At 46.5% G+C, this 26,537-nt stretch overlaps 1 protein-coding gene across 2 annotated transcripts in view; it reads right to left on the reverse strand.

Annotated features, from left to right (window-relative positions):
- SSH2 (slingshot protein phosphatase 2) overlaps positions 1–26,537 on the reverse strand; it is a 283,085-nt gene that overhangs the window by 12,854 nt on the left and 243,694 nt on the right. For both annotated transcript variants that reach the window (XM_029611202.1, XM_029611203.1), the window contains 3 exons: positions 20,935–20,981; positions 16,058–16,204; positions 14,016–14,216 (listed from right to left, as the gene is read on the reverse strand). In XM_029611202.1, coding sequence (XP_029467062.1) covers positions 14,016–14,216; positions 16,058–16,204; positions 20,935–20,981 — 395 coding nt within the window. The remainder of the gene's footprint in view (positions 1–14,015; positions 14,217–16,057; positions 16,205–20,934; positions 20,982–26,537) is intronic.

Raw genomic sequence — 26,537 nt, forward strand, 5'->3', positions numbered from 1 at the left:
CACTCTAAGAACATAAGAATATAAGAAGTTGCCATAGTAGGTCAGATCAAAGGTCCAATGAAGCCCAGTTTCCTGTCTCCAACAGTGGCCAATCTAAGTCACAAGTACTTGGCAAGTACCCAAATAGATCTCAAGGTACTTACTAATGCTGGCAACAAGCAGTGGCTATTCCCTTTTAAGACCAGTTTATGGACTTCTCCTTCAGGAACTTTCCAAACCTTTTTTAAACCCAGCTACACTACTTTATCCACATCCTCTGGCAATTAATTCCAGAGCTTAATTGTTTATTGAGTGAAAACATTTTCTCCTATTTTAAATGTGCTACTTGCTAACTTCATGGAGTGCCCCCTAGTCCTTCTATTATCCGAAAGTGTAAATAACTGATTCACATTTACCCGTTCAAGTCCTTTCATGATTTTGTAGACCTCTATCATATCCCCCTCAGCCGTCTCTTTTCCAGACTGAACAGCCCTAACTTCTTTAGCCTTTCCTCACTGGGGAGCCGTTCCATGCCCTTTATCATTTTGGTTGCCCTTTTCTGTACCTTCTCCATCGCAAATATATCTTTTTTGAGATGCGGCGACCAGAATTGTACACAGTATTCAAGTTGCGGTCTCACCATGGAGCAATACAGAGGCATTATGACATTCACCATTTTATTCACCATTCCCTTCCTAACAATTTCTAACATTCTGTTTGCTTTTTTGACTGCTGCAGCACCCTGAGCCAACGATTTCAATGTAAAATCAACTACGACACGCAGATCAATGGAACGTAACATTGTGTAGCTACTGCATCGGTTATTTTTCCCTATATGCATCACCTTGCGCTTGTCCGCAATATTTATTTACAGCAATTTCTTACCCACCCAATTGCCAGACATCTGTTCTGGGTAGCTTACAATTTCACATACACAAATCAAAAACATAACCTAACAATAATTAAAAATAACCCCTACACTCCCCCAAAGGCCTCCCGGAACAGATAAGACTTTTCGGAAGCAGATGAAGGCTTAATAGTCCTGTAACTGATGGTTTTCCAAAGGAAGCCTATTCCACAAAGAAAGGGCAACCCAGAAGAAGGCTCTATTCTTGGTCTCCTGCAACTGAACTTTGGTGATTCCTTTGATTGCTAAAGAAGCCCACTCAGAACGCAATAATCGCATCGGACAATACCAAGACACTTGTGCCTTTAAATAATCCTGCCCTCACCCATGAACTGCCCGGTGAGTCAGGGATAAAATCTTAAATTTAATTCTTTGGCTGACGGAGCCAATGAAGGGACCTCAGTACCGAAGTAATGTGGTCCCTCAAAGGAGTCCCCGTCAGCAAACGAGCTGCAGCATTCAACACTAATTTCATCTGCCATATGGAAACCCAATCTTCCAGTCTCATAAGGGCCTCCTGCAATGAATCATGTGATTTAACTACTCTGAATTAGTTAAACTCTCCCCTATTCCTTTCCTTCCCTCTCATCCCACTGGCAAAATCACCTTTCCTTTTGTCTCCTCCCATCCTTCTAGCATAATCACCCTTCCATCCTTTCCCTTCTCTCTCATCCCACTGGCATAATCACCCTCATTTCCTTCTCCTTCCACCCCTCCATGGCATAATCACTTTCCCTTCCCTCTCACCTACACCTTCCTGGCGTAATCATCCGTTACCTCCAGCTTCTGGGGGCTTTGCTCCCCCCCCCCCCCCTTGCAGAATGCCACTGATCTCTGGAGATGCTAATGGCCCCCTCCCTCCCCATTTTATATTCTTCTTACCGCAAACACTTGAAGTTGTAGACTGTGGTGCCCACAAAGATCCACGCCATGCATCTCGTGCGTTCCAAAGCCATCTTGCTTTCACTGGCGGCACTGGGATTTGAATTATGAAGCAGGATACGGATCAGACTACACTGGGATCCATTGCATAATTGGTACTAGACCGATAGCTCGTAACATGGTGTTGGTTTGGAAGTCTTGTGTTTGAAGATGGCTATGTAGGCAATGGAAAAGGGGTGCCTGCATTCACCCACTGTGTCATTACTATAACCAGTCTTCCAATGCCAAGCTTCTTCAACATTAAGACTCATTGCCCATCCAGATCCCATAATCCTGCTGTCTAACAGAGGGCTTCTTCCAATGAGGCTAGATGAGAATGACTTTCCAAACAAAAGCTCCTTCAGTTCAGCACAAATTCCCATACCAACACCTGCTCCCTCTGACCTCTCATCCCTGTTCCTATCGCTTCCCTCTCTATCTGTGCCAAGCATGCCCAATGATGTTCGGGTTATCACCATGGCTGCTCCATGCCAGTTAGCCCAGCTTTCCTGAAACTGTAAATGCAGTCACCCACCACTCTACCCATTGAGTTCCATTTTCCTGTTATTGGCCTGCTTAAGTTTCATGTGACTGAGCAAACATTCAAGCTTCTTCCCTTTATTTCTTCTACTTGTTTCCTCCTCACCTATCCTGCACTACACTCTGCACCAGTCACAGTTTTGCTTGCTGTATCCTCTGCATCAACCATCCTCATGGTAAAGCAGAGTTGCTTACTTGTAACAGGTGTTCTCCCAGGTCAGCAGGATGTTAGTCCTCACAGATGGGTGACATCAAAAAATGGAGCCCTGTCACGGAACACTTTTGTCAAAGTTTCTAGAACTTTGACTGGCACACTGAGCATGCAACTAACCCCGTGGCCACACGGGGTCCCCCTTCAGCCTCATTTCAAAGCAAAGAAAAATAAGAGCGAAAAATAAAATAACAAAACGCAGGCGAACCCAACTCCGCGGGGTGGCAAGTGGGTTTCATGAGGACTAACATCCTGCTGTCCTGGGAGAACACCTGTTACAGGTAAGCAACTCTGCTTTCTCCCAGGACAAGCAGGATGGTAGTCCTTACAGATGGGTGAATACCAAGCTGCAGGCTGTCCCCTGAACAGCCTAGGCCAACAAGCACCTAATAACGTGCAACAGGCACCAGGGGCAGTCTGAACCTCATACTGGGCCCTAGGTAGAGAGAGTTGGGTTTTCACACTGTAAATAGATTACGGAGGTCAGACTGGCCAAAGACGCTGTCCTGTCGACTGTCCTTATCAAGGTAATAATGGGCTGCAAAGGTGTGGAGGGAATTCCACGTGGCGGCCTTGCAGATTTCGGCAACAGGGACTGCCCAGAAGTGCGCCACTGATGCTGCCATGGCCCTCACTGAGTGCACTTTCACTCGGCCCTCAAGCGGAAGGCTTGCTTGCTGGTAGCAGAAAGCAATACAGTCCGCCAACCAATTGGAGAGGGTCTGCTTGCCCACCGCAACTCCAAGTCTATTTCTGACAAAGGAGAAAAAAAAAGAGTTGGGTGGACTGCCTGTGGGCTGTGGTGCACTCTAAATAAAAAGCGAGAGCACGCTTGCAGTCCAAGGTATGCAGAGCCCGTTCATCTGGATGGGAGTGTGGCCTCGGAAAAAAAGTGGGCATCACGATGGACTGATTCAGGTGAAAGTCAGTCACCACCTTAGGCAGGAACTTAGGGGGTGTGTGTAGCACCACCCTGTCATGGAAGAACTTCGTGTAAGGCGGATAGGTCACTAGGGCCTGCAGCTCACTGACTCTGCGAGCAGAAGTAACTGCAACTAGGAAGATGACCTTCCAGGTGAGATACTTGAACTCGCAGGACTGCAGGGGCTCAAACAGAGGCCTCATGAGCCACACCAGCACAATGTTGAGGTCCCAGGCCACAACAGGACGACATAGTGGAGGCTTCAGTTGTAGTAAGCCTTTCATGAAGCACCCCACTAAGGGCTGCACAGAGACTGAAGTGTCGCCCACTCCGCAGTGGTAGGCGCTGATGGCACTCAGATGTACCTGGATTGAGGTCTGTAGCCCAGACTCCGAGAGGCACCAGAGGTAGTCTAGAAAAGCCTAGGTGTAAGGCAAGTGAAAGGGTCAAAACACTCCTCCGCACACCAGGACGAGAATCTCCTCCACTTTGTTTGGTAGGACTTCCGCGTGGAAGGCTTACGCGAAGCTACAAGGACTTGCGAGATATTGTCCGAAACATGAAGGGATTGCAGCACAAGCCTTTCAACATCCAGGCTATGAGGGCCAATGACTGGCGGTTCCAGTGGCATAGCCTGCCCTGATCCTGCGTGATGAGATCGAGCGAGGTGCACAGGCAAATGGGCTCCTGGAGAGACAGGTCATGGAGAATCGAAAACCAGGACCTGACGCGGCCAATGCGGGGCTATGAGGATCATGGAGCCTCGGTCCTGCTGTAGCTTCATGGAAGTCTTGCTCATTAGCGGAAACGGAGGGTACGCATATAGGAGGTTCACACTCCAGGAGTGGGTGAAGGCATTCACTGCTGATCCCTTTCCTTCCTTGACAGGGAGCAGAAGCAGTCCACCTTGTGGTTCTGCAGGGATGTGAAGGGATCCACGTCTGGCTGACCCCACTGGTGGAAGATCCTTTCCGCCACCGAGGGGTTGAGGGACCACTCGTGGGGGTGGAAGGTCCAATTGAGGCAGTCTGCCACCACATTCTTGGAGTCTGCCAGGTAGATGGCTCGCAGGGGCATGGAACGTGACAGGGCCTATGCCCAAATCTGCGACGCCTCTTGGCAAAGCAGATAAGAGCCTATGCCCCCCTGTTTGTTCAAGTACCACATGGCCTCTTGGTTGCCAGTCTGGATCAAGATGACCTTGTTGGACAGGCAGTCCTGGAATGCGTAGAGTGCATACCACATCGCTCGGAGCTCCAGAAAGTTTATCTGGCATCTCACCTCGGGCTTCGACCACACTCCTTGCGTGTGGAGGCCGTTGACATGGGTCCCCCAGCCTAGGTTGGAGACATCCGTGGTCAGGATTATTTGAGGAGTAGGGTGCTGGAAAGGTAGTCCCTTGCTGAGGTTGGATTCCTGCGCCCATCAGGCGAGGGAGAGGTTTGGTTATATGGACGAGTGTGGAAAGTTCTTAAGAGGCTTGGTGCCACTGGGACCATAGAGTACATTATGTGACCCTCATGGCCAGGCGAGCCATTAGGGTGACATGCACCAATGATGCCATGTGACCTAGTAACTTCAGGAGCAGGCGGGCTGAGGCCATCTGCTGGGAACGGATGGACCTGGCCAGCCCAGCCAAGGTGGCAATGCGCTCCCTGGGAAGGAACACTTTGGCTAATATGGTGTCCAGATTCGCTCCGATGAAGCTGAATCATTGTGACGGAGTCAGCTGGGATTTCGGGTAGTTTACTAGGAACCCTGGCGATTGGAGGAGTCATAACGTCACACTCAGGGAGTAAAGGGCTCCCTCTCTTGAAGAACTCTTGATGAGCCTATCATCCAGATATGGAAACACGTACACGCCCTTGCAGCACAAATGTGCTCCCCCCACTGCCAGGCACTTTATGAAGACCCGAGGTGCGGAGGCCAGTCTGAAGGGAAGAACCCTGTACTGGAAGTGCTGATGGCCTACCACGAATTGCAGATATTTACAATGAGGTGGAAAAATAGCAATGTGCACGTACGCGTCTTGTAGATTCAGAGAGCAGAGCCGGTCCCCTTGATGTAGAAGCGGGAGTAGGGTACCCAGGGATACCATTTTGAACTGCTCTCTATGAAAGAACATGTTTAAGACCCAGAGATCGAGGATGGGACGGAGGCCACCTGTTTTCTTTGGAATGAGAAATATCGGGAGTAGAACCCCCGGCCTTGCTGAACCTGGGGAATTGCTTTCGTGGCTCTGGATCATAGCAGGGCCGAGAGTTCTAACTCAAGGGTTGGTGCGTGTTCCACAAGGCTCCATGCCGGAGAGGGTGGGGAGTCTGGAAGAACACAGAAGATTGAGGCTGTAACTCCATTGTACAATGGATAGTACCCATCACTTGGTGGTAATTGGGGACCAGTGGTTCACAAATAGGCAGAGACAACCCCCCACAGGTGGGTTGGATAGTGCGGGCGAAGGGGATAGGTTTCTGCTCTCTGTGTGCCAGTCAAAAGCCAGCTTCAGGGCTTGGCTGAGAGGCTGACTGAGCCCTAGGTGCCCTTTGTTGGTGAGGGTGGCCTCTCTGGGTGGACCAAGCTGGACGAGCACAGGAGGCTTTCTAGAATCCCTACGCGGACCTCTTCGGGCTGCAGAAGAGGGGTCAGAGGTGGTGGTAGATAACTGACGCAGGGTTTCATGGTGGTCCTTGAGTTGGGCCACTGTGTCCTGGATTTTGTCCCCAAACAGGTTTTCCCCTGTACAGGGGAAGTCGGCCAGTTTGTCTTGGACTTCCAGACAAAGGTCGGAGGCTTTTAGCCAGGCCCAGCGTCTGGCACTAATGTCTGCTGCTGAGACCCTTGACGCTGTCTCAAAGACGTCATAGGCCACTCTCATCTTGTGTTTCCCAGCTTCCAGTCCTTTTTGGAGGATGGATTCTAGGCCCTCCTGAAATTGTTGTGGTAGGGTCTCAGTGTACTCCTGGATCTGCCTCCAGGGGTTCCGGTTGTACTGGGCCATGCACAACTAGTACGCTGGTATGTGAGCAATGAGCATGGAACCCTGGAAAACTCTTCAACCCAGAGTGTCTAAGGCTCTATGGTCCTTTCCTGGAGGGGTGGAGGAGTGAGGGCGGCTTCTTTTGGCATTTTTCTGGGCCAATTCGACTACCACCAATTGGTGTGGCAACTGGCTCTTTTGAAAGCCTAGGACCTGTTGTTCTAAATAGGTGGCATCCATTTTTCTATTGACTGGAGCCACAGAACCTGGGTGTTCCCAGAGTCAGTGAAGGAGGTCCAGAAGAACCTCATGGACCGAGACTGCCATTACTTCCTTAGGAGCATCCACAAATTGGAGGACCTCCAACATCTTGTGGCAGGCATCCTCTTCGGTCAGAAGCTGGAAAGGAATGGTCTCTGACATCGCCCGGACAAAGCTCATGAAGGATAAGTCCTCCGGAGGTGAGCGCTGTCTCTCGTCTGGTGGGGAAGGCTCAGACAGGATGTCCTCGGAGGCCTCTGAGGAATGCTCAGAGGAGGCGTCTTCCCATGGGTCATAGGGGGCTTCCTCCTCACCAGGAAACTGCCTGGGCCGAGGAGGGAGGCCAAGACCCAGATTATGGGGCACGGACACTGATGGTCGATGAAGTGGAACCGACAGCGGTGGCGCCAGCATCAAGGGCACTGGACTTGAGATAGACGCCGGGAGGCCTGATGGCCTGGGGACAGGATCCGGCATCGGCGGTATCACCCATGGAGATGGGAGAGGGGCCGCATCTTCCTCCTCTGAGGAGCCCGGAATCGGGATCGAGACAGGGGGAGGCACCAGTGGTGGACAAGGTACCGGGGCGTCTGCCAGCACAGGTTGCGTCAGTAAGGCATCGAGCAGCACGTCCAGCTTTTCCAGCAGAGGCGCCAACATGGAGGGTGCCGGTTCCGATGCCGGTATGGGAGCCGGTGTCAGTGGCTGCTAGAGACCCAGAAGGGCATTTAGCACTACTTGTTGAGTGTGGACAAGTCCGACCCTGGAGTAGGAAGCAGGCTGGACGTCACCGGAGCATCCACGGGTCTCCGTGGAGGCTCGGTTCCCAGCACCGATATCTGTGGGGAATGACCTGGGTTCCCGGGTCCAGCGGAGGATGGGGCCTTCTCCCCTCAGGGCCTCTTCAGAGGAGGTTTTGCCAAGGCCGCTCCAGTGTCAGTGACAACCTTCGGAGTTCAGCCCGATCCTTTTCCGGCGCAGAGGATGTTGATGCAGAGCTCTTCAAATATCCCGATGCCGGTGAGGGGCAATCTCTTGCCCCCTGATCATTGCGGCGGGGCATCGAAGGCGAAGGTCCCGAGTCAGATTGATCCGCACGATTTGACATACCCGGTACCGGGGTCGATAGAGCAGATTGCGTGGAACCAAACAAGTGTTCCATCTTGTCCAGGTGGGCGTGCCGGCCTTTGGGGGTCATCAGAGCACAACTGGGACACCAACGGACATTGTGGGAAGGCCTGAGGCACAGGACGCAGACGTCATGTGGGTCGGTGATAGCCATAGTCCACCGACACTCAGAGCACTTTCTAAAACCGGTCGCTATTGAAAAAGGGGTGGTGTGCGGTCAGTGGCCAATGGCCACCGGGAGGTAGATGCTCAGGAACCAACCGCAAGAACGCAAAAAGACACCTACCAGACGCCAGAAGAGCGATTCGCGATGGGGACCCTGATGGCAGGGAAAACGAATGAAAAAAAAAATGTCGAATTGTTCCATGACGAAATTGTGAGGAAAAAGTTCTTACAGAGCTCCACAAACCGCGAGGCAACAGCTCCATGGAAAAAAGGAGACTGAAGGGGAACCGTGTTCCATGACAGGGCTCCATCTGATGAAATTACCCATCTGTGAAGACTACCATCCTGTTTGTCCTGGGAGAAAGTAGTTTTTCTCATCTACTATTTGTCATCTTATAATTATATGTTGAGCATTAATGGAAAGGTATATGAAAACATAAAATAAATGTTCCTTTGAATCTTCCTCCCTGCTGCTTCATATGACGACTCCTTGTCCTTGAATTTCCTTTATTTTATCGAAAAATGTCAACATCCCATAACTTATTGAAGCTCGTCAAATATCTGATTATTTCTATCTTTTCTCTAGTAAGTACGAGTATCATGAGCCTCTCTATGTAGGATTCATGTTGCAAGCCCTGCATTATTTTAACAGCCTTTGTCTGAACTGCTTCCATCCTCTCAATGTCCTTGCAAACGAAACACAGTATTTGAGGAGGGATCTCACTCACAACCTACACAAGGATAATACTGACTCCTTTTTCCTGCTGTGATACTTTTCTTATGTAGCTAAGCACATTCTGAGCTTTCCCAGTTGCTTCATTACATTGACGGACTATCTTATTTATTTTATTTATTTATTTATAACTTTTCTATACCGAAGTTCAAATAACAGAGTTAAATTATCACTCCGGTTTTTCATCTCTTTCATATTTCACAACGTCCAGTTCTTGTCCTTCTAATTGATACGTGTCCCCAGTTCAGGATTTTACACTTTTTTCACAATGAAGTTCATGTTCTAATCCTTTCACCATTTTCCAGTTTTTTTTCAAGGCCCCTTTTCATTTTTTCTATCCCTTTTGGCACGTCTGCTCTGTTATAGATTTTAGTATCAACCATTTTTCCCTCAAGTTCCTCAGGAATGCCACTAAATAAAAGGTACTGAAAAGAACCAGTTCCAGTACTGAGCCCTAGCATACTCAACTGACAACTTTATCTTCAGCAGAGCTGATTCATCTAGAACCACTCTCTGCATCCTGCTGCTCAACTAGTCCTTTTGCAATTTCAAATGTCTGGCCTTCTCCCACACTGTCCTGCTTTCTTACCACTCTTCTGTGAGGAACAGTGCCCAAAGCTCTATTGATCTCCAGACAGCAAAGTCGACTGCACCTCCCTGAACCACTACGGCAGTCATCTTGTTAAAGAACTCAATCAAGTTTTTTTTTTGACAGGGTCTACCCTTTTGTCTGGTGCCCCTGCACTCTTTCAGAACAGGGATCCCGCCAGCCATTTGTCACTATGCAGTATTTTGCCCGTTCATATGTGAGTAGTTCTCTAACTTTGCTGACAAAGAGCAGCTGGGTCTTCAGAGCCTTTGAGCAGTTCTCACACAGTGAAGGGGGTAACGTTTAAAGAGAGAGTTGCTTTTCTCTCTACCGTTCCTCTGATTAGCCAAGGCAGGGCCCCTAGTCTCCCGTAAGTCTGTGGGAAGGGCCACAAAATCTTCCCCTTCCCATGGAATTTTCTGGTCCCCACAGAATCACCACAGGAGACCACAGAGCTCGGGTCCAAGTGCATTGGAAATGGCCGTCCTATGGCGCTGCAAAACCCCCCCCTTTCCTGGTTATTTCCTTCCGCTTCCCCTCCAATCGCCTGGGAATGCAGTGGCAGCACGAAGGTTAACTCCACTGCTCCAATCTGCCTCTCATGCTGTCTCAGCTCCAGCAGTGCTGCAGCACTTTTCTTCCGTGCTGCTCACTCAGCCGCTAATCGCATCTCCAGGATCTGTCTCTGTAGTGGTCCGCAATGGGATTTTGCTGTGTTAACTCTCTATGACCTTATATATGTGCCCTTCAGCATGGAAAGCGAGAATGATAGTCACACTCCCTCTGCCTCCCCCACCCTGTGTCAACAGCACCTCGAGAGCAGCACAACCCGCCTGCAAGCTATGTTCAATCCTGCCACCAGCCTTTTTTTTTTTTTTTTTAACAGTGATCCCCTTTAAAATAAAATAAGCTTCCCAGCCACAGGCCCAGAATCACCCTGAACTTAGCAGCACTTCCACGGGCCACAACAGTCTCCCCCCATACCCTGCAAGCCAACACCTGCAGCATCACCTGAGCACTTCTACATACCCACTGCCATCACCTGGAGTGCTATTTATTTTTTTTTTAAAGAGAGGCTGGCCATGAAGAAAATATGCGAGGAGGGAAGTTAAGGGAATGGGATGGAGGGGTTGCAGCTGTGTGAAATGAGGGCTGCTGGGGGGCTAAGAGAATGGGAATGGGGTGTGATGGGTATTGTGTGAAATGGGAGGCTGGGATAGATTGAAGAGGGAATGGGAAAGGGGCTGGAAGATGGAGTGGATGACGGAGAGGTTGGGGGATGCGTGTCAACACTGGGAAGATGGGCTGCGTGTTAACGGGGGACTGGGGAATCAGAGTTTGTGAGAAAGATGCTGGGAAAGGGTGGATGGGTGTGTGTGTATTTGTGAGCAGGTGGGATGGGGTACAATAAAAGAACTAGGGGTGGAAAGAAAACAGGAGCGAGTATGGAATGGAAAAGCTGATAGAGAGAGAGTAGGGATTGAGATTTGAAATGTGAGGGGAACAAGAAAGGACCACCAGCCTTCCCTCCCCTATCTCTGCACTTCCTTCCCCCCTCTTGTTCTCCTCCTTTCTCCACCTCATCCCTGATCCTTCATCCTCCACTACCTCCCCATCTCCAGATTCCCCCTGCTCATTTCCTGATCCCTCTTTTCTGCCCTTCTCTCATTCCCTTTCCTTACTCTCTCTAAATCTCCCATCCTCATCCCACCTTTCTGCCTGGGATCCCCTTTCTCTCTCCCCATTTCCAGATCCTTTCCCCTCCTTCCTCCTCAGCCTCAATCAGTAAGATCCCTTTTCCTCTAATAAAGAACCAAATAAACTGGACATATAAAAGTCAGAAAATGACTTTCTTTATAAAGTTTTAAAAAAATGCATTTTAAAATGTAAATATATGCAAAATTATGCATATTTGCCACAGAGAAATGTTGATAGGTGGTAAATACATTTTTAGATAAATAATCTGCTGCAGTAAACCATGAGCACTGGTTCAATCAGGCCAATGTAATATCAACGCGCAAAAAATGTGCGCTCATGTTTGAGCACCCGCTTCCCTAACGTGCATCCATCCACCTCTCCCAGGCTCGCAAAGCAGTATGCCAAATAAGCTGCTGCATTAAAAAGGAGGAGCATGGGGAAACTGTGCATTCCTAGCGCCTCCTCGGCATCGGGGGCCCAGGAGAAGTGGCTGTGTGCTCTTCTCATAAAACTGAGCACCCGTTTTCCTAACCTGACCGCCGTCAAGGCTTTTTTTTTTTTCTTTTTCATGTTGCTGTTCCTGTCTTTTAGCCAGTTTGTAATCCGGCTACAATTTTCTCAGTGGAAGGGAGTGGGCAGTGGAGTGTTGGGAATTATTAGGAAGGGAATGGTGAATAAAACGGAAAATGTCATAATGCCTCTGTATCGTTCCATGGTGAGACCGCACCTTGAATGCTGTGTACAATTCTGGTCGCCGCATCTCAAAAAAGATATAATTGCGATGGAGAAGGTACAGAGAAGGGCAACCAAAATGATAAAGGGAATAGAACAGCTCCCCTATGAGGAAAGACTAAAGAGGTTAGGACTTTTCAGCTTGGAGAAGAGACGGCTGAGGGGGGATATGGTAGAGGTGTTTAAAATCATGAGAGGTCTAGAACGGGTAGATGTGAATCGGTTTTTTACTCTTTCGGATAGTAGAAAGACTAGGGGGCATTCCATGAAGTTAGCAAGTAGCACATTTAAGACTAATCGGAGAAAGTTCTTTTTCACTCAACGCACAATTAAACTCTGGAATTTGTTGCCAGGGGATGTGGTTAGTGCAGTTAGTGAAGCTGTGTTTAAAAAAGGATTGGATAAGTTCTTGGAGGAGAAGTCCATTACCTGCTATTAATTAAGTTGACTTAGAAAATAGCCACTGCTATTACTAGCAACAGTAACATGGGATAGTTTTTGGGAACTTGCCAGGTTTTTATGGCCTGGATTGGCCACTGTTGGAAACAGGATGCTGGGCTCGATGGACCCTTGGTCTGACCCAGTATGGCATATTCTTAAGTTCTTATGACTTAATATCGCGACGATATTAAGTTGGAGGAACCACAGAAAAACAGGATTTTCTGCTTTTCTGTGCAAGTTTTGGGATGCCTCAAAACTTAACACCAGCTCCGGGGGTTGGCATTAATTTTTGAGGGTTAACGTGCACATTGGGTACACAATTTTTTTCTGTTTTTTTTTTTTTTTTTTTACACACATTGGGGGTACTAACTAATAGCCTCATCAACATGGCATTTTTCATGTGATGAGCGCTATTAGCTACACACTGGTTTGGATGCGTGTTTTGGATGTGCTAATCCCCTTATTGCATCAGGGCTTATGGATGCGCGGCCAAAACACATGTCCAATCGTGGGTTAACCTGTGTGTATGATATTGCATCGGCCAGAATGTGAGCACAGGTGGAAAGCTGAAGTGTTTACAGCACACTGAGAATGCAGTTTCCTGTGCTTTCTCCTCCCCACCCCACCCACTAGCCTTCACCAAATTGTAACTCAATAGCACAAACACATGGTCTCCCCCTCCCAAGACTGTTCTGAAACCCGAGTAGCATCAGGATGATTTTGCTGTTTTACTTTTGGGAAGACAGCGCACAATAACAAAGAGCTTGGGCAGCAGCCGCGAGGAAGGGAAAATGGAAAATAGCATGAAAAAAAGAGGCAAATCTTCAGCAATATTCAAAATTCAAAGACAGCACCTACTGTGCTGTATAGAAAACATTGTCAACCAATCCAGAACAGTACAGTATTATAAGTTGTTTTCAATCAGTAAAATTCAAATACATGTTTCATTTAATTAGTAAATAAAGTATTGATTTATTACCATTTATAATACTATACTGTTCTGGATTGGTTGACATCATAATCTACAGCAGCCCAAAGGAAAATGTGGAACCAGTTCAAGACAAGTCAACAGTGCTGGAAGGGGCTCAAACATCTGCGACTTTCAGGGCAAGCTTAGCTACACAGTCAGTATCTTGTATTTTAGAATTTAAAGTGAATTACAACCTGAGTGATTTGATGTTTTAGTTTTGCATATTGTGAAATTTTTGGAAGATGCAGAATATAAGCATTTTTAAATAAATCAAATCCTGCAGAGCATTCTTAGTCACATCTTCTGTATGCTGTGCTCAGGAGAGGAGCACTTTGCTGTATGAAGAGATGTGTGTGCTATGCTAGGAGCACCCTGGGTTTAGGGAAGGGGGACAGGGTACCAAAACAATGTCTTGTTTGATGATGAATGTTACATGGGCACAAAAACCTAAAATAAAATTAATCAAAAGCCTAAAGTGCATCAGAGCTGAAAGTAACAGAAATCTTGGAACAAACAAATAATAACCTGCAGCCTTAGCACACTCCGCAATGCTACTGGAATGGTGCTACAGTTGTACCTGGCTGTCCAAGATAAGTGGCAGCTGATACCACTGAAAGCCTCTGAAAGATATTCATGCTTTAGAGTATTCACATTTCCTTAGCATTTCTACATTCCTCCCACCACCATGTACTCATAGGCCCTGGATAAAGCCAGGCTACCTACTGTCTGTAGGGCACATCTATGAGCAGCAGCAGCATCACATCTCAAGGTACATGGAGATAGGAAGGAGACAAGGACACAGCCGAACGCTGTCAATAACCTTTCCCCCTCTTGCATTTACCTTGCTAGCAGGATCCCTTGGTATTCCTCCAGCTGCCTCATAAAACTAGGGTTGGGCTTGGTGACGGAGCGCTTCTCTTTCACGTAGTCGAAGGCTCTGTCCAAGTTCCATCCATACTCCTTCATGGCGTAGGCGATGACAGTGGAAGCAGAGCGGCTGACACCCATCTTACAGTGAACCAGACATTTAGCACCATGTTTCCTATGCAGAAGAGGAGAGGGAAAACATCAGCTTCTGCACAGTCTTAAAAGAGGAAATGAAGCCTGTAAACCAGTCAGTTCTTATCCACGTTGCTGAGATGCAGTCGGCGTGGACAATGCATTATGCGGAGAAACAATACAATTAATCTACTCGGATGTTAGTGCACACATGCAGTTTGCCTGATCATGTGCTTTGGATGGGCTTTTTCAGCTGATGAAGAGGGCTGCTCTCTATCTTCTCACAGAGAGAACCTCATGTTGTGGGAATCTGAGGAAATATGAGAAACTTCACTCCTAATATTTACAACTACAATGAAAACTAAAATATATTACAAATAACTCAGGTAAAAATGGATTTTCACCAATGTTGTGCACACCTAGGGCCAGATCTTAAAATCTACGCCCGATTTTATACATGTGTGCGCTGCCGTGCGCATGTTATAAAATTCAGGCTCGGCGCGCGCAAGGGGGTGCACACATGTGCACCCCCTTGCGCGCGCCGAGCCCGAGGGGAGCCCCGATGGCTTTCCCCGTTCCCTCCAAGGCAGCTCCGAAATCGGAGCTGCCTTGGAGGGGAACTTTTTTCGGCCACCCCCCCCCCCCCCCCCACCTTCCTCTATCTAACCCACCCCCAGCCCTAACTAAATCATCCCCCCTACCTTTATTTCAAAAGTTACGCCTGCCTGAGGCAGGCGTAACTTGCATGCGCTGACTCGCCAACCCCCAGCACAGGCCGCTGTGCCGGGGGATTCGGCCCCGCCCCCGAACCACCGCCATGCCCCTGGACCCATTCCCGGACTGCCCCCTGACCGCCACCACGGTCCACGCGGCAAAGGGGCAGATTTTCTCAGGTTATGCGCGTAAGCCTTTGAAAATCTGCCCCCTAAAGTGCTTTCGGAAAAACAAATGAAATCTGCTTTCTGACTGACTTACAATGAATCTTAAGATGCTTAAATCAGATCTAAAAGCCAGGAGGATATAAGCGCAGACAATAAACATGAACTATCTGACTATGACCCAGGCATTATCCTCTCCTTTCAACATGACATAAGTACTGGAGCAAATTTTGTTTAATTAAAGGGTCAATCATCTTGAGAAAAGTAGAGAGAATGAAGATGAAACCAGACTAAGAGCAATGGCCTCCAGTAACACTACAATGGGCATCAGTAGGAGCAGGGAAATTAAAATGAGCTCACAATCATACCCCGATGCTGTATATATCAAGGAGGCTCAAACTGCTGGTACAACCAGGCACTAAAAACAGAAAGCACTTCCAAATCTCTTGAACTGTTTGGTCATGACTGGATTTAAAAAAAACACAAACAAAACACACCAATAAAATAAACCAGACATACGCAGGCCCTCAAGTAACTGACAGGGAGGTGCTTCTACATTTCCTCTCCAGACAGCAAGAATGTTTTCAGTGTTTACAAACTGAACTTGTGCAGATCGGGTTACACCTGAGGTACCAGAGGCCAGCCAAGTCTACCCAACATCTGATATGCACTCTCTTCAGTTTCTGATTGCAAATCAAAGAAACAAACTGAATGACTGCTAGCCAAACTTCCAAAGCTTACTTACATAGTGGAAAATTATTTATCTTTATGAAATCAAAGAACTGCACTGGAAACTCTCAGACAATCAGCAGCTCATTTTGACTCTTAGTAATCAAACAATGCCACGTGAAAGAAAGGTGTAAAACACCAACCATACAAAAGTTCCAAATAACAAAGGAGATTTCTTTTTTCCAACAGGTATGAGAGAAAGCAGCACAAAAGTCCTGCAGAGAATCAAGGACAGCGCTACAAGTTCAGGTTTGCCGGTTTTAAAACCTCAACTTACTTAGCTTTGGAGATAAATTTGTAAGTATCGTTCCAGTAGGCCAGAAGGTCAGTGGCCTCCTCATCGTACACCCGGATATTGTGATATTCAAAGACCCCGGGGAAGAAGTTATCAATCTCGCGTGTGACATTCAGGATGTACCGCACCCTACGACCAGAACCAGAGAGAGGTGAGATAAGATTAGCAATTTCTCTAGAAAAATATAACATATACTTGCAAGTGGCACATGCCCCTCCTCTGGTCTGACTTGAGCACAACAGTCCTGGAACGGGTTCATAGGGGGACAGAAAAAAAACTTGAAAGCCAAAACATTCTGGGCAGCGGCTACAATTTTACAGCTGAGGAGGAGGAGAGATTAATAGGCAGGTAAAAGGATTGGTCTCTTTCTTCCATGCCATCTTCACATTTTAGCAGGCAAGGTTGCGGGGTGCACCTTGTTCTACTTCTCCCTCCCTCCCTCTTGCTGAACATTTCAAAACTTTTCTTTGTTTTACAGCTAACGTAAAAAAATAGAAGTGTCTGTTGGTGAAGCCCGGACCACCATATTTAGTGCGTAACTCAGTTTATTTAATTTCTTGTTCCTAAGGTACTCTTGCAAAGCAGGACCTCAGGGCCTTAGCCTAAACAGAGTCCCTCAGGTCCCTCAGCAGTGCATTTTTGGAGGGAAATTGTTAATAAAAAAATGATAAAACAAATTCTTCCAAACCTACAGATTCTTTGCTGCCTCCTATGGCAAATTCCTGACTCTGCCGGTGACGTGTGCACTGCAGAAATGACCAATGGCAATGGAAGACCCTGGAGTTCAGTCAGTGACAGAGACTAACTGATGAAAGTCCAATTACAGAGATGAAAAGGGGCAGTGTCTGCAAGTATTCTAACCCAAAGCACATTCCCTAGAGAGGAAGCAGCTCTCTAAACTGCAATGTATAGAAGCATAGAGCAACTGAACTTCTGATGCCCAACAATTGATATGTACAAATTGTGTTCCTTCCTTTAGCTAGCCTGCCCTGTTTTAATCTAGTTTTAAGGTCTTGTTAAAGTTGTTGTGTTTATTACCTTAGATTATGTAGATTTTATATTGTAAATTGCTTTATGTTAAAAAAAAAAAGTGCATAAATATATTAAACTTTTGTCACTTATCAATCCAGGGAGTCTTCAGATGTGCTTGGACTGTATAAAGTTAATACAATTAAAAATGACAAGACTAGAAAACTGGAATCAACAAGGAGAGCTTTTCATTCTGAGCAAGTTAAAAAATGTTGAGCAAGAACTTTAAAAAAAAAATAAAATGCAAATTAGTGTAATAACTTCAGCAGAACTTCAAACTGCCCTTTGGCATTTTTTCACCAAGACTGGAAAAAACAGGTAGCGACCTTGTCCTCCCAACAGTTCCTTTTCCTGGCCCTTGACATATTTGTATCAGGCAGACCTCACAAATTCTCATGAGCAGAACTTCTATGCCTGACACCAGATCACACAGACAAGCACGTGAAACCTCTGGGGAGAAATCTGAAGAGGAAAGCATCTTAGACAGCCACTGACAATGCACTGAAGAAAAGAGACCTCCAGGATGAAGAGTAAACAGAAGTGGTGTCACTGGTAAATGTATTGTAAAGAAAGGCATGTCTAAGATTTCTAAGCACACCACTGCTGTCATGCTAAAATGCTGAATTACACTGAAGTCCCCTGGGCAATGAATCCATTTGTCAGAGGGAAGATGATAAAACATTCCCTATTGACTAGCACAGTGGTTCTCAACCTTTTTTCGGCCGGGACACACCTGACAGATGGTTCTCATATGCGTGACACACTGAACATGTGACCGTCAAGGGGCAAAATGTAAATATACATTCTGCATCCTCAGGAATCCCCTCCACCCCCAAAAATGGGTGCAAAGCAGATCTAGGGCATTACCCTGTACAACTCGCCATACAAAAAAATATATTCTGGTTCTGATGACATCTCAGTAAAAGCAAAACAAACTCTCTTTACTGGCAGGCACAATACCCCTCCTTATGAAAAGACAGTAATTTACCACTACAAATATTTAACCAGGCCCTAAACACTAATACACCTCCTATTAGGAAAACAGAGTAAGCCAAGCTGCTATAGATAGATACCTACTTAGAAATAATTGTAAAACTATACTAATAAATGTTACAAAACAACTGATGAACAGAATAACATCCAACAATTAAAAACTCATAAAAATTATTAAAAATTGTCCAAATATCAATAAAATATTTCAAAACAGCAGACACATCACATAATACCCAATAATTAAAATGGCAGTCAATCAAGAAAAATAAACTTAAAAAGCCGCCTTTACTTACCCTCTCCAGCAACTCTCCTACTCCTTTCCCTTGCAGACCAATAGCACTCACCAGAAGCAGCAGTGGCTGCTGAAGCTCTGTCCTCACAGTCCTCTTCCTTAGGGCCCACAACCAGTCACAACCAGTCTCTGTCTCACACAGACCAGTATCTCCCTAACTAGTATCTCTTCCTCACACTCACACCAGTCACCTCACTGACCAGTCTGTCTCTCTCTCTCTCACACACACACACACCAGTCATCTTCCTGACCAGTCTGTCTCTCTCTCATAGAAACACATCACCTCTGACCAGTCTCTCTCTCAATCACATACAAATGTTCTTGCTCCCATTCTACCACAACCCACAAAGCTGCCACTCACGCACCCAGGCACCAATTCTACCTCACACACAAAAAACTGCCACTCACGCACCCAGGCACCCATTCTACCACACACACAAAAAGCTGCCACTCATGCACCCTGGCACCCATTCTACCACAACCCACAAAGCACTGCCACTCACGCACCCTGGCACCCATTCTACCACAACCCACAAAGCTGCCACTCATGCACCCATTGTACCACACACACACAAGCTCTCACTCATGCACCCAGGCACCCATTCTACCATACACACACACAAAGCTGCCACTCAGGCACCCATTCTACCACACACACACACACAAAGCTGCACTCACACCCCCATTCTACCACACACACACACAAAGCTGCACTCACACCCCCATTCTACCACACACACACACCCCCATTCTACCACACACACACAAAGTTGCACCCAGGCACACATTCTACCACACACGGAGTTTCTTCTCATTGTTTTCCCCAATAAGCCTGGCCTCCGCTTATCAGCTGCCGCTGACCTGACTTCCGGGGGTGCGCAGGGAATCTCCGCTCTTCAGTCCCTCCGGCTTAGCCTCCAGCAGCGGCGCACAGGTCTCTTCGTTCTTGACTTCAGTCCCGCCGGCGGTGCACGGGTCTCTCCATTCTTCGGCGGCAGCGCACGGGCCTCTCCACTCTTCGGCCGCCGGCGGCGGCGCACAGTCCTCTTCACTCTTCGGCCGCCGGCGGCCAAGAAGGAAGAATTCCCGCGGCACGGCCTTTCTTCTTCCCGCGCACCGCGTATCACTTCCTGTTCCGGGTCGGGGGGTGGAATGCAGGCGCGGAAAGAAGAAAATGCCAGCTGCGGATGCCACAGTTGTTTTTTGCACCGCTGCCGTTCCCGCTGGGCTTGAACGTGCTGATAGCCCGGCGGCAACGGCAGCAGGGAAGAAAGAGCAGCGGGAGGGACCGGGAGCCACGCGACACACCTGCCGGTGCTTGGCGACACACTGGTGTGTCGCGACGCACCGGTTGAGAACCGCTGGACTAGCAGAATGTGACTTTGGGTTTCAGGCGTACCATCTCAAACTTTGGCAGGGTATTCTAATCATCCTCCCAAAATATTTCTGCTTCAGGAGGGCCATTGGGCCAGCCCAATGAAATAAAGTTTCTCCAAGGTATTAGGATGTTATGTGCTAGGTAACAGTTTACTCCATTAGGAGAGCTTAGTTTCCAAGTACAGACTCCTGGGGCAGCATATGAACTCTGTGAAAATGCTGCAGGGCATGTTCCAGTTTTCAGTACCACGAAGTATGCAAGACCTGACTATAGCAAGAGTTGATGGTTTCAGGCCCAAGTGTTAAAGCTACTTTTTTCAGTGACAGGGACAGCTTACCTTTCCCTCTAGGCCTGGAGCACTGACTATTTTATGGTAAAAGTGTCCCAACACTGATCCATGTGTTTTGCATTGTGTGATTAACACCCATGTTTATTCTACAGCATACCAGAGAGAATGTAGGTGATGCTGTAGCATTACAGTTCTGCCTTCTATGACCCACTCACCTCTGTGGTCCTCTTACTGAAAGCAGTAAAGTTGCCCAACAATAAGCAGAATAGGGGGACAGCACGTACTTGGCTGCCTGCACAGCTGCAGTTAGTGATGCTGGAAATTGGAAGGAATGTTTTAGACAGGTCTGGAAAGGGCAGATGTTTCTTTTGTTTTTAAAAGACCTTATTACAGTGATGACTTTTTTCCCCTCAGGGCTGATAAACCACCAGAGAAAACAATACAAGTTGGTGTTAAAATATGTAACCAGTAGGACCGGTCTGTGACCTAAAGAGAGCAATCCAGACCCAGCCCAACTGCTGAGCCTACGTGCATCAGGTATAACACCATTACAAAGATATCCTGTGCTCAGTGGGAGGAGGTGGGGATGAACGTTGGAAGGACAAGAGAAGGTTGGTACGTGTGCAAAGAGGAGAGCTGGGTGGGGTAGAGAGGTGAATATAGGGGAAAGGGCAGGAGAATTTTATTGTACGTCTGTCTATGTTAAGAAAATGAAACGATGATGACACAGGATTATTTTTCAATTTTTCTCTCCTCTCACCCCAAAAGCAGGAGTACCTCAGAGTGCACATACAGAGAGGCTAACACTTCCACACAAATAATCTAAGTGTCCACTCTTGTCGAGCAAGTAGCAAATATATATGTGACAAGCTGCTCACCCTCTGTTCTGTAAATCTTCCAAATTAGAAGCATTCCATTCAGAGCCCTGTGAAAATTAAAGAAAAAAAAGCATATTATAGCTGAATTTCTACAAAGCTGAAAAGTTTACTGCTGCACTTTTCTGAAAACAGATCCAAGCTTAGTGCCCCAGAAAGACACTGTTAAAGGAACCAAGAGGTGGGCTGACACTTACACAGCCCCTTCCCTCACTAAGATTCATCTAAAGGACAATGCAATTCTAATTTTATGGAGGTGATAAAGAAAGAGAAAACAAACTGCAAAAAGTGAATATTAAAGAAAGGTCTTGGGTATAGACTGGAAAGGAAAATTGGTTCTTACCTGCTAATTTTCGTTCCTGTGGTACCACTGACTCCTGGGTTTTACCTCCCTTCCAACAGATGGAGACAGAGAAAGTTTCACTGACACTGCCATATAACCTAGTGTGCCACCTGCAGTCCCCTCAGTATTGACCTTAACCCAAGCTAAGTTAGCAACAATGCCAATACCAACATGATATTCCCCTGAATGAGCGGTGGGAAGAGCATTTAAACTTGCCCACATCAAAAAACATGCAGGACTAACAAAACTTGTGCCATTCTTCAGAATAATTACAATAACAGATTGAGCAGACTCTCCAAATTCCTTCCCTCCAACTGGGCAGGTGGTACTACAGGAATGAAAATTAGCAGGCAAGAACCAATTTTCTTTTCCCTGTACATACCCTGATCAGTCCAGGCTCCTGGAATGTACAAAAGTTTCCCTAAATAGGGTGGGGGGCTGCGAGAGTCCTGTTCGAAGTACACTCTCTCCAAAACCCATGGCCTCTGGGGCCTGGTCATTCAAACAATAATACCTGGAGAAAATGCGCAAAGACTTCCAAGCAGCCACCCTAAAAACCTCTTGCGGCGAAACTTGCTGACACTTGGCTTAGGCGGCCACCTGGGAATGGGTAGAATGAGCCCTTAACCCCTCCGGGATAGGACGACCCTGACAGATGTACGCGGAGCCTATGGTTTCCTTCAACCACCATGCAAACGTGGCATTTGACGCCTTATGACCTTTTTTTGCACCACTTCATAGCACAAAAAGGTGATCAGACAATGGAAGCTGTTAATGACTTTAAGATTTATTTATTTAAAAATTTTTTCTATACCGTCGTTAAGTTAAATACCATCACAACGGTTTACAGAAGGGCACGATAAAGAGAAATATGGGTGGTATAGATTACAAATTACTCGTGTGCCATCATAGTACGGTAACAAGATAGCGCAAGAAGCACATTTAAAACTGATCAGAGAAAATTATTTTTCACTCAATGCACAATTAAGCTCTGGAATTTGTTGCCAGAGGTTGTGGTTAGTGCAGTTAGTGTAGCTGGGTTTAAAAAAGGTTTGGATAAGCTCTTGGAGGAGATGTCCATTAACTGCTATTAATCAAGTTGACTTAGGGAATAGCCTCTGCTATTACTGACATCAGTAACATAGGATCTACTTAATGTTTGGGTACTTGCCAGGTACTTGAAGCCTGGTTTGGCCACTGTTGAAAACAGGATGCTGGGCTTGATGGACCCTCGGTCTGACACAGTATGGCAGTTTCTTATGTTCTTATGAAACAATGCACGCTTGACATCTAAGAGTCACAATTCTCTTGCATGAGGTGTCGTAGCATCCAAACTTGAAAAAGCTGGAAGCTCTACTGTCTAACATTAAGTGGAACAACGATACCACCTTCGGCAAAAAGGTAGGAACCACCCTCAAGAAGACTCTGGAATCTGTAATCCTCAAAAAAGGTTCCCTATATGACAAGGCTTGAAATTCTGAGATCGTTCTAGCAGAACAAATTTGCAACCAAGAAAACCACCTTTAAAGTGAGATCTTTTATAGTAGCTCTTCTAAGAGGCTTGAATGGAGCCACACGCATACTCTTAAGGACTAAGTTAAGGCTCCAAGAGGGGGACAACTTCCAAACCAGAGAACGCAAATGCTTCGTCCCTCAGAGAAAACACACCACATCTGGATGTGCAGCCAGAGCCGCCCCATGAACCTTGCCTTGAAGACGGTATGTGGTCTAACGGGTGTGAAGAGGGTTTAATTTTCTTGATGATATTTTCTATTTCAAGAGAAGACGTAGACTCGAAGGTGACTAGAGACGAGTTTTGTTGATGACTGGAGGGGGGTGAGAGGGGTGGCGGTGGCGGCGGAGTGGGCGCCGTGAGGGGCGCTATGAGGGTGGCAATTTTTTTCTCAAAGAAGTCTGCCAATTCTATGGCTTTACTGGTAAGCTTGGTTGTCTGGAATGAGAGGAGTGGACGGTTTGGTGAGGGCTGATACGTAGGAGAACAAAGCTTTGGAATCGAAGATGAAGTGATGGATCTTTTTTGAGAAAAATTCTCTCTTTGTTCTGTTGATGACGTTCCTGTAAGCGTTTAGGCGTGATTTGTAGGCCGCTAAGGTTGTGGTGGAGGGATTTTTGCGCCAACTATGCTTGTGACTTCTGAGATCCTGCTTGAGGGACTTCAATTCAGGAGTGAACCATGGTTTCCTGTTGTCCCTATCTGGATGAAGTGTCTTTGTGATCGATGGGCAGGTTCGTTTGGCTACTTTGCTGGTGATGTTGGTCCAGGAGGAAGTAGCCGTGTTGGCGTCAGAGAGGTCTAATTGAGCTAATTCATTGGAGAGCTGTGTACTAAGGATTTCTCTGGAGCAGGGTTTCCTGAAAGTTACCGAGGTTATAGGGAAAGCCTGGGGAGGGTGATCCTTGATTTCTAGGGTCATGGAGATGATCTGGTGATCCGACCAATTACTAAGCAATTGATGGACTATGGCGCTTCCTCCACCAACCACTGGCCCTGCCTTGACTGAACTTGGCCGACAGCTCCCCAACTGGAGAGACTGGCATCGGAGGTAACCAGTGTCCACCTCATGACACAACTGGTTCCGACCAAGCCAGCGTACCCATCCCTCATTCCTCTAGGGCAGTGGTTCTCAACCCTGTCCTGGGGACCCCCCCCAGCCAGTCGGGTTTTCAGGATATCCACAATGAATATGCATGAGAGAAAATTTGCATACACTGCCTTCATAACATGCAAATTTTCTCTTATGCATATTCATTGTGGATATCCTGAAAACCCGACTGGCTGGGGGGGGCCCCCAGGACAGGGTTGAGAACCACTGCTCTAGGGGGATGGGAACAATGCCTCACAGCATCTGCAGGCAGCTGATGGTTTGCTGCACTACCCGCCTCTTTTCTACGAAAGCACAAGGAGAGATCATGAGTAGATCCCTTAGCGGATGAGCAAATTCTGGCATAATGCCAGAAAAAACGATGTAGTTATTTCCAGCGTTAAAACCTGCGATAGCATGCGTTACGCTATCGCACGCAACACTAAGCACCCCTCATTTTAATTTACTCCTTGTTTTAAGACCCACTAGTCTGACATGGATGGAAGAGTTGGCCGGCCTCGTTTCATTGTGTGGGTTTGGCTCCCGTACCGCCATGGCCAAAGCCATCCCTGTTCGGCTTTCAGCCTTGAAAGGACTGGTTCCAGGACCACTGCCTCCTGTGTTACCAAGTTAGGTTGAGAATACAATATACAAATCTCATCTTTGTGTACCTGTCATCACTCCAAATCACATAAAATCTTCACTGATGCCTACTGTGCTGTTCGTATCTCTGACTGTGCATGTAAAACTGCCCCCCCCCCCCCAAACTAAGGCCACAACCAAAACCTCACCCTGAGTTACTAGTTGCCCCTCTTACAGAGACGCAGGCGCTCTCTCTTTCTCTCTTCTCCTCTCCCCTCCCTCTCTGAAATGGGAATTGCGATATTTATCGCAAATCCTGTTTCAGCAGTAACACATAGCTATCGCGAGCATAATGCCAGAAAAAAAGATGTAGTTATTTCCAGCGTTAAAACCTGTGATAGCATGCGTTACGCTATTGCACGCAACACTAAGCACCCCTCATTTTAATTTACTCTGTCCTAACTTCACCCAGTTTAACAAAATTTTAAAATTTGCATACACATCTCACGATGTGTTATCGCAGGTGTTAGGGCCCTAATGCCCGCGATAATGCCCTAACGTAATTTGATAAATGACCTTCAGATTATGAGCCCTCTGGGAGAGGGAAATACCTATAGTACCTGAATGTAATCTGCTTTGAAATGCCAAAGCAGCAGATAAATCTAAATAAGTGTTTGAAACAAGTTGTGTTCCTTCTGTGTTCTTTAAAATATGTTGGACATGTGCAAAAGCCTCATCTATCTGACAGATTAATCACAGTATAGCATCCTGGACTTTACACTAATGCTAGGCAGTGGGGGTAAATTAATACATGGAGCACTGGGAAGGATGCATTCTGTCTGATATTGCATTTTCCCACATTCTAAATGTGTTTCCCAGCATGCTCTGAAGCAGTGGTTCTCAACCTTTTTCCCCATCGTGACACACCTGACAGACCACGCTCACATGTGTGACACACTGCTCATTACAATTCACGGCGGAAATAAAAAATAAAGGTCCAGTATTATTTTTATTGTTAAAAATCACAAAAGGAAAAGATACATATTGTGTCTGAACAGAAATTGCATAAATAGTAAACACCAAAACAGTACCAATTTCCAGTACTCAAACAGTAAATACCTTACCTAAGAAAAGGCAACACTGAAAATATTACACCAGGCCTTAACACACCAATACACCTCCTATTAGGAAAGTGGAACAAGCCAGGCTACTATAGAGCCCTACACAGAAACTACACGCCAGCAGAAAACCTCACCTGAATCACATGTGCTGACCCTCACTAACAAGAATAAAGAGACCATAAAACATAACTGGAAGCATGCAGACAAAAACTGAATTGGAAACTGCAACAAGCCAGAGTCTCTGTATGCAGTGTAACAAAGGAAAAAAAGAAACATCACCCATCCTTATAAAACAAATCAAGAAATACAAAATCAATACCAGCAAAACCATACTAACAAAAAGAACAGATTATTTTAAAACAACTTATGAATGAAATATCCAATAATTAAAGGCATATCAAAAATTTCTAGATACCAATAAAATATTTCAAAATAGCAAACACAAAGACCCAGTAGTGAAAAATAATAAGGATACAAAAAAATGTTTTACTCTGCATACCTGGGAACGTTTGATATCCAGGTGCCCTGAGATTGTTTTGAATTAGCAGGAGGAGGGATGGTTTGCTTGCACCTTTCTCCTCTCTCTCTCACACTGGCTCTCAATCACTCACATATACACATGCTTTTTCTCTATCACTTATATAGGCCCTTAATTACACATTTACACACATGCTGTCTATCCTTTCAGGCTTACACACACAGGCTTTCAATCACACACATACATGCTGTCTTTTTCTCTCACACACAGACTCTCATTCACATGCTTACAAACATGCTCTCTCTTTCTCTCATTTACACACACACTCTCAATCACATACTCCCTCACCTAAACCAGCTCTTAATCACATACAGACACACATGCTCTCTCTTTCTCTCAATCACATACTCATAGGCTCCCTCAACTAAACCAGCTCTCAATCACACACACATGCTCTCTCTTACTTATACACACAGGCT

The sequence above is a fragment of the Rhinatrema bivittatum genome, chromosome 8 (genome assembly GCF_901001135.1).
Source record: "Rhinatrema bivittatum chromosome 8, aRhiBiv1.1, whole genome shotgun sequence".
In the NCBI taxonomy this organism is placed as follows: Eukaryota; Metazoa; Chordata; class Amphibia; order Gymnophiona; family Rhinatrematidae; genus Rhinatrema; species Rhinatrema bivittatum.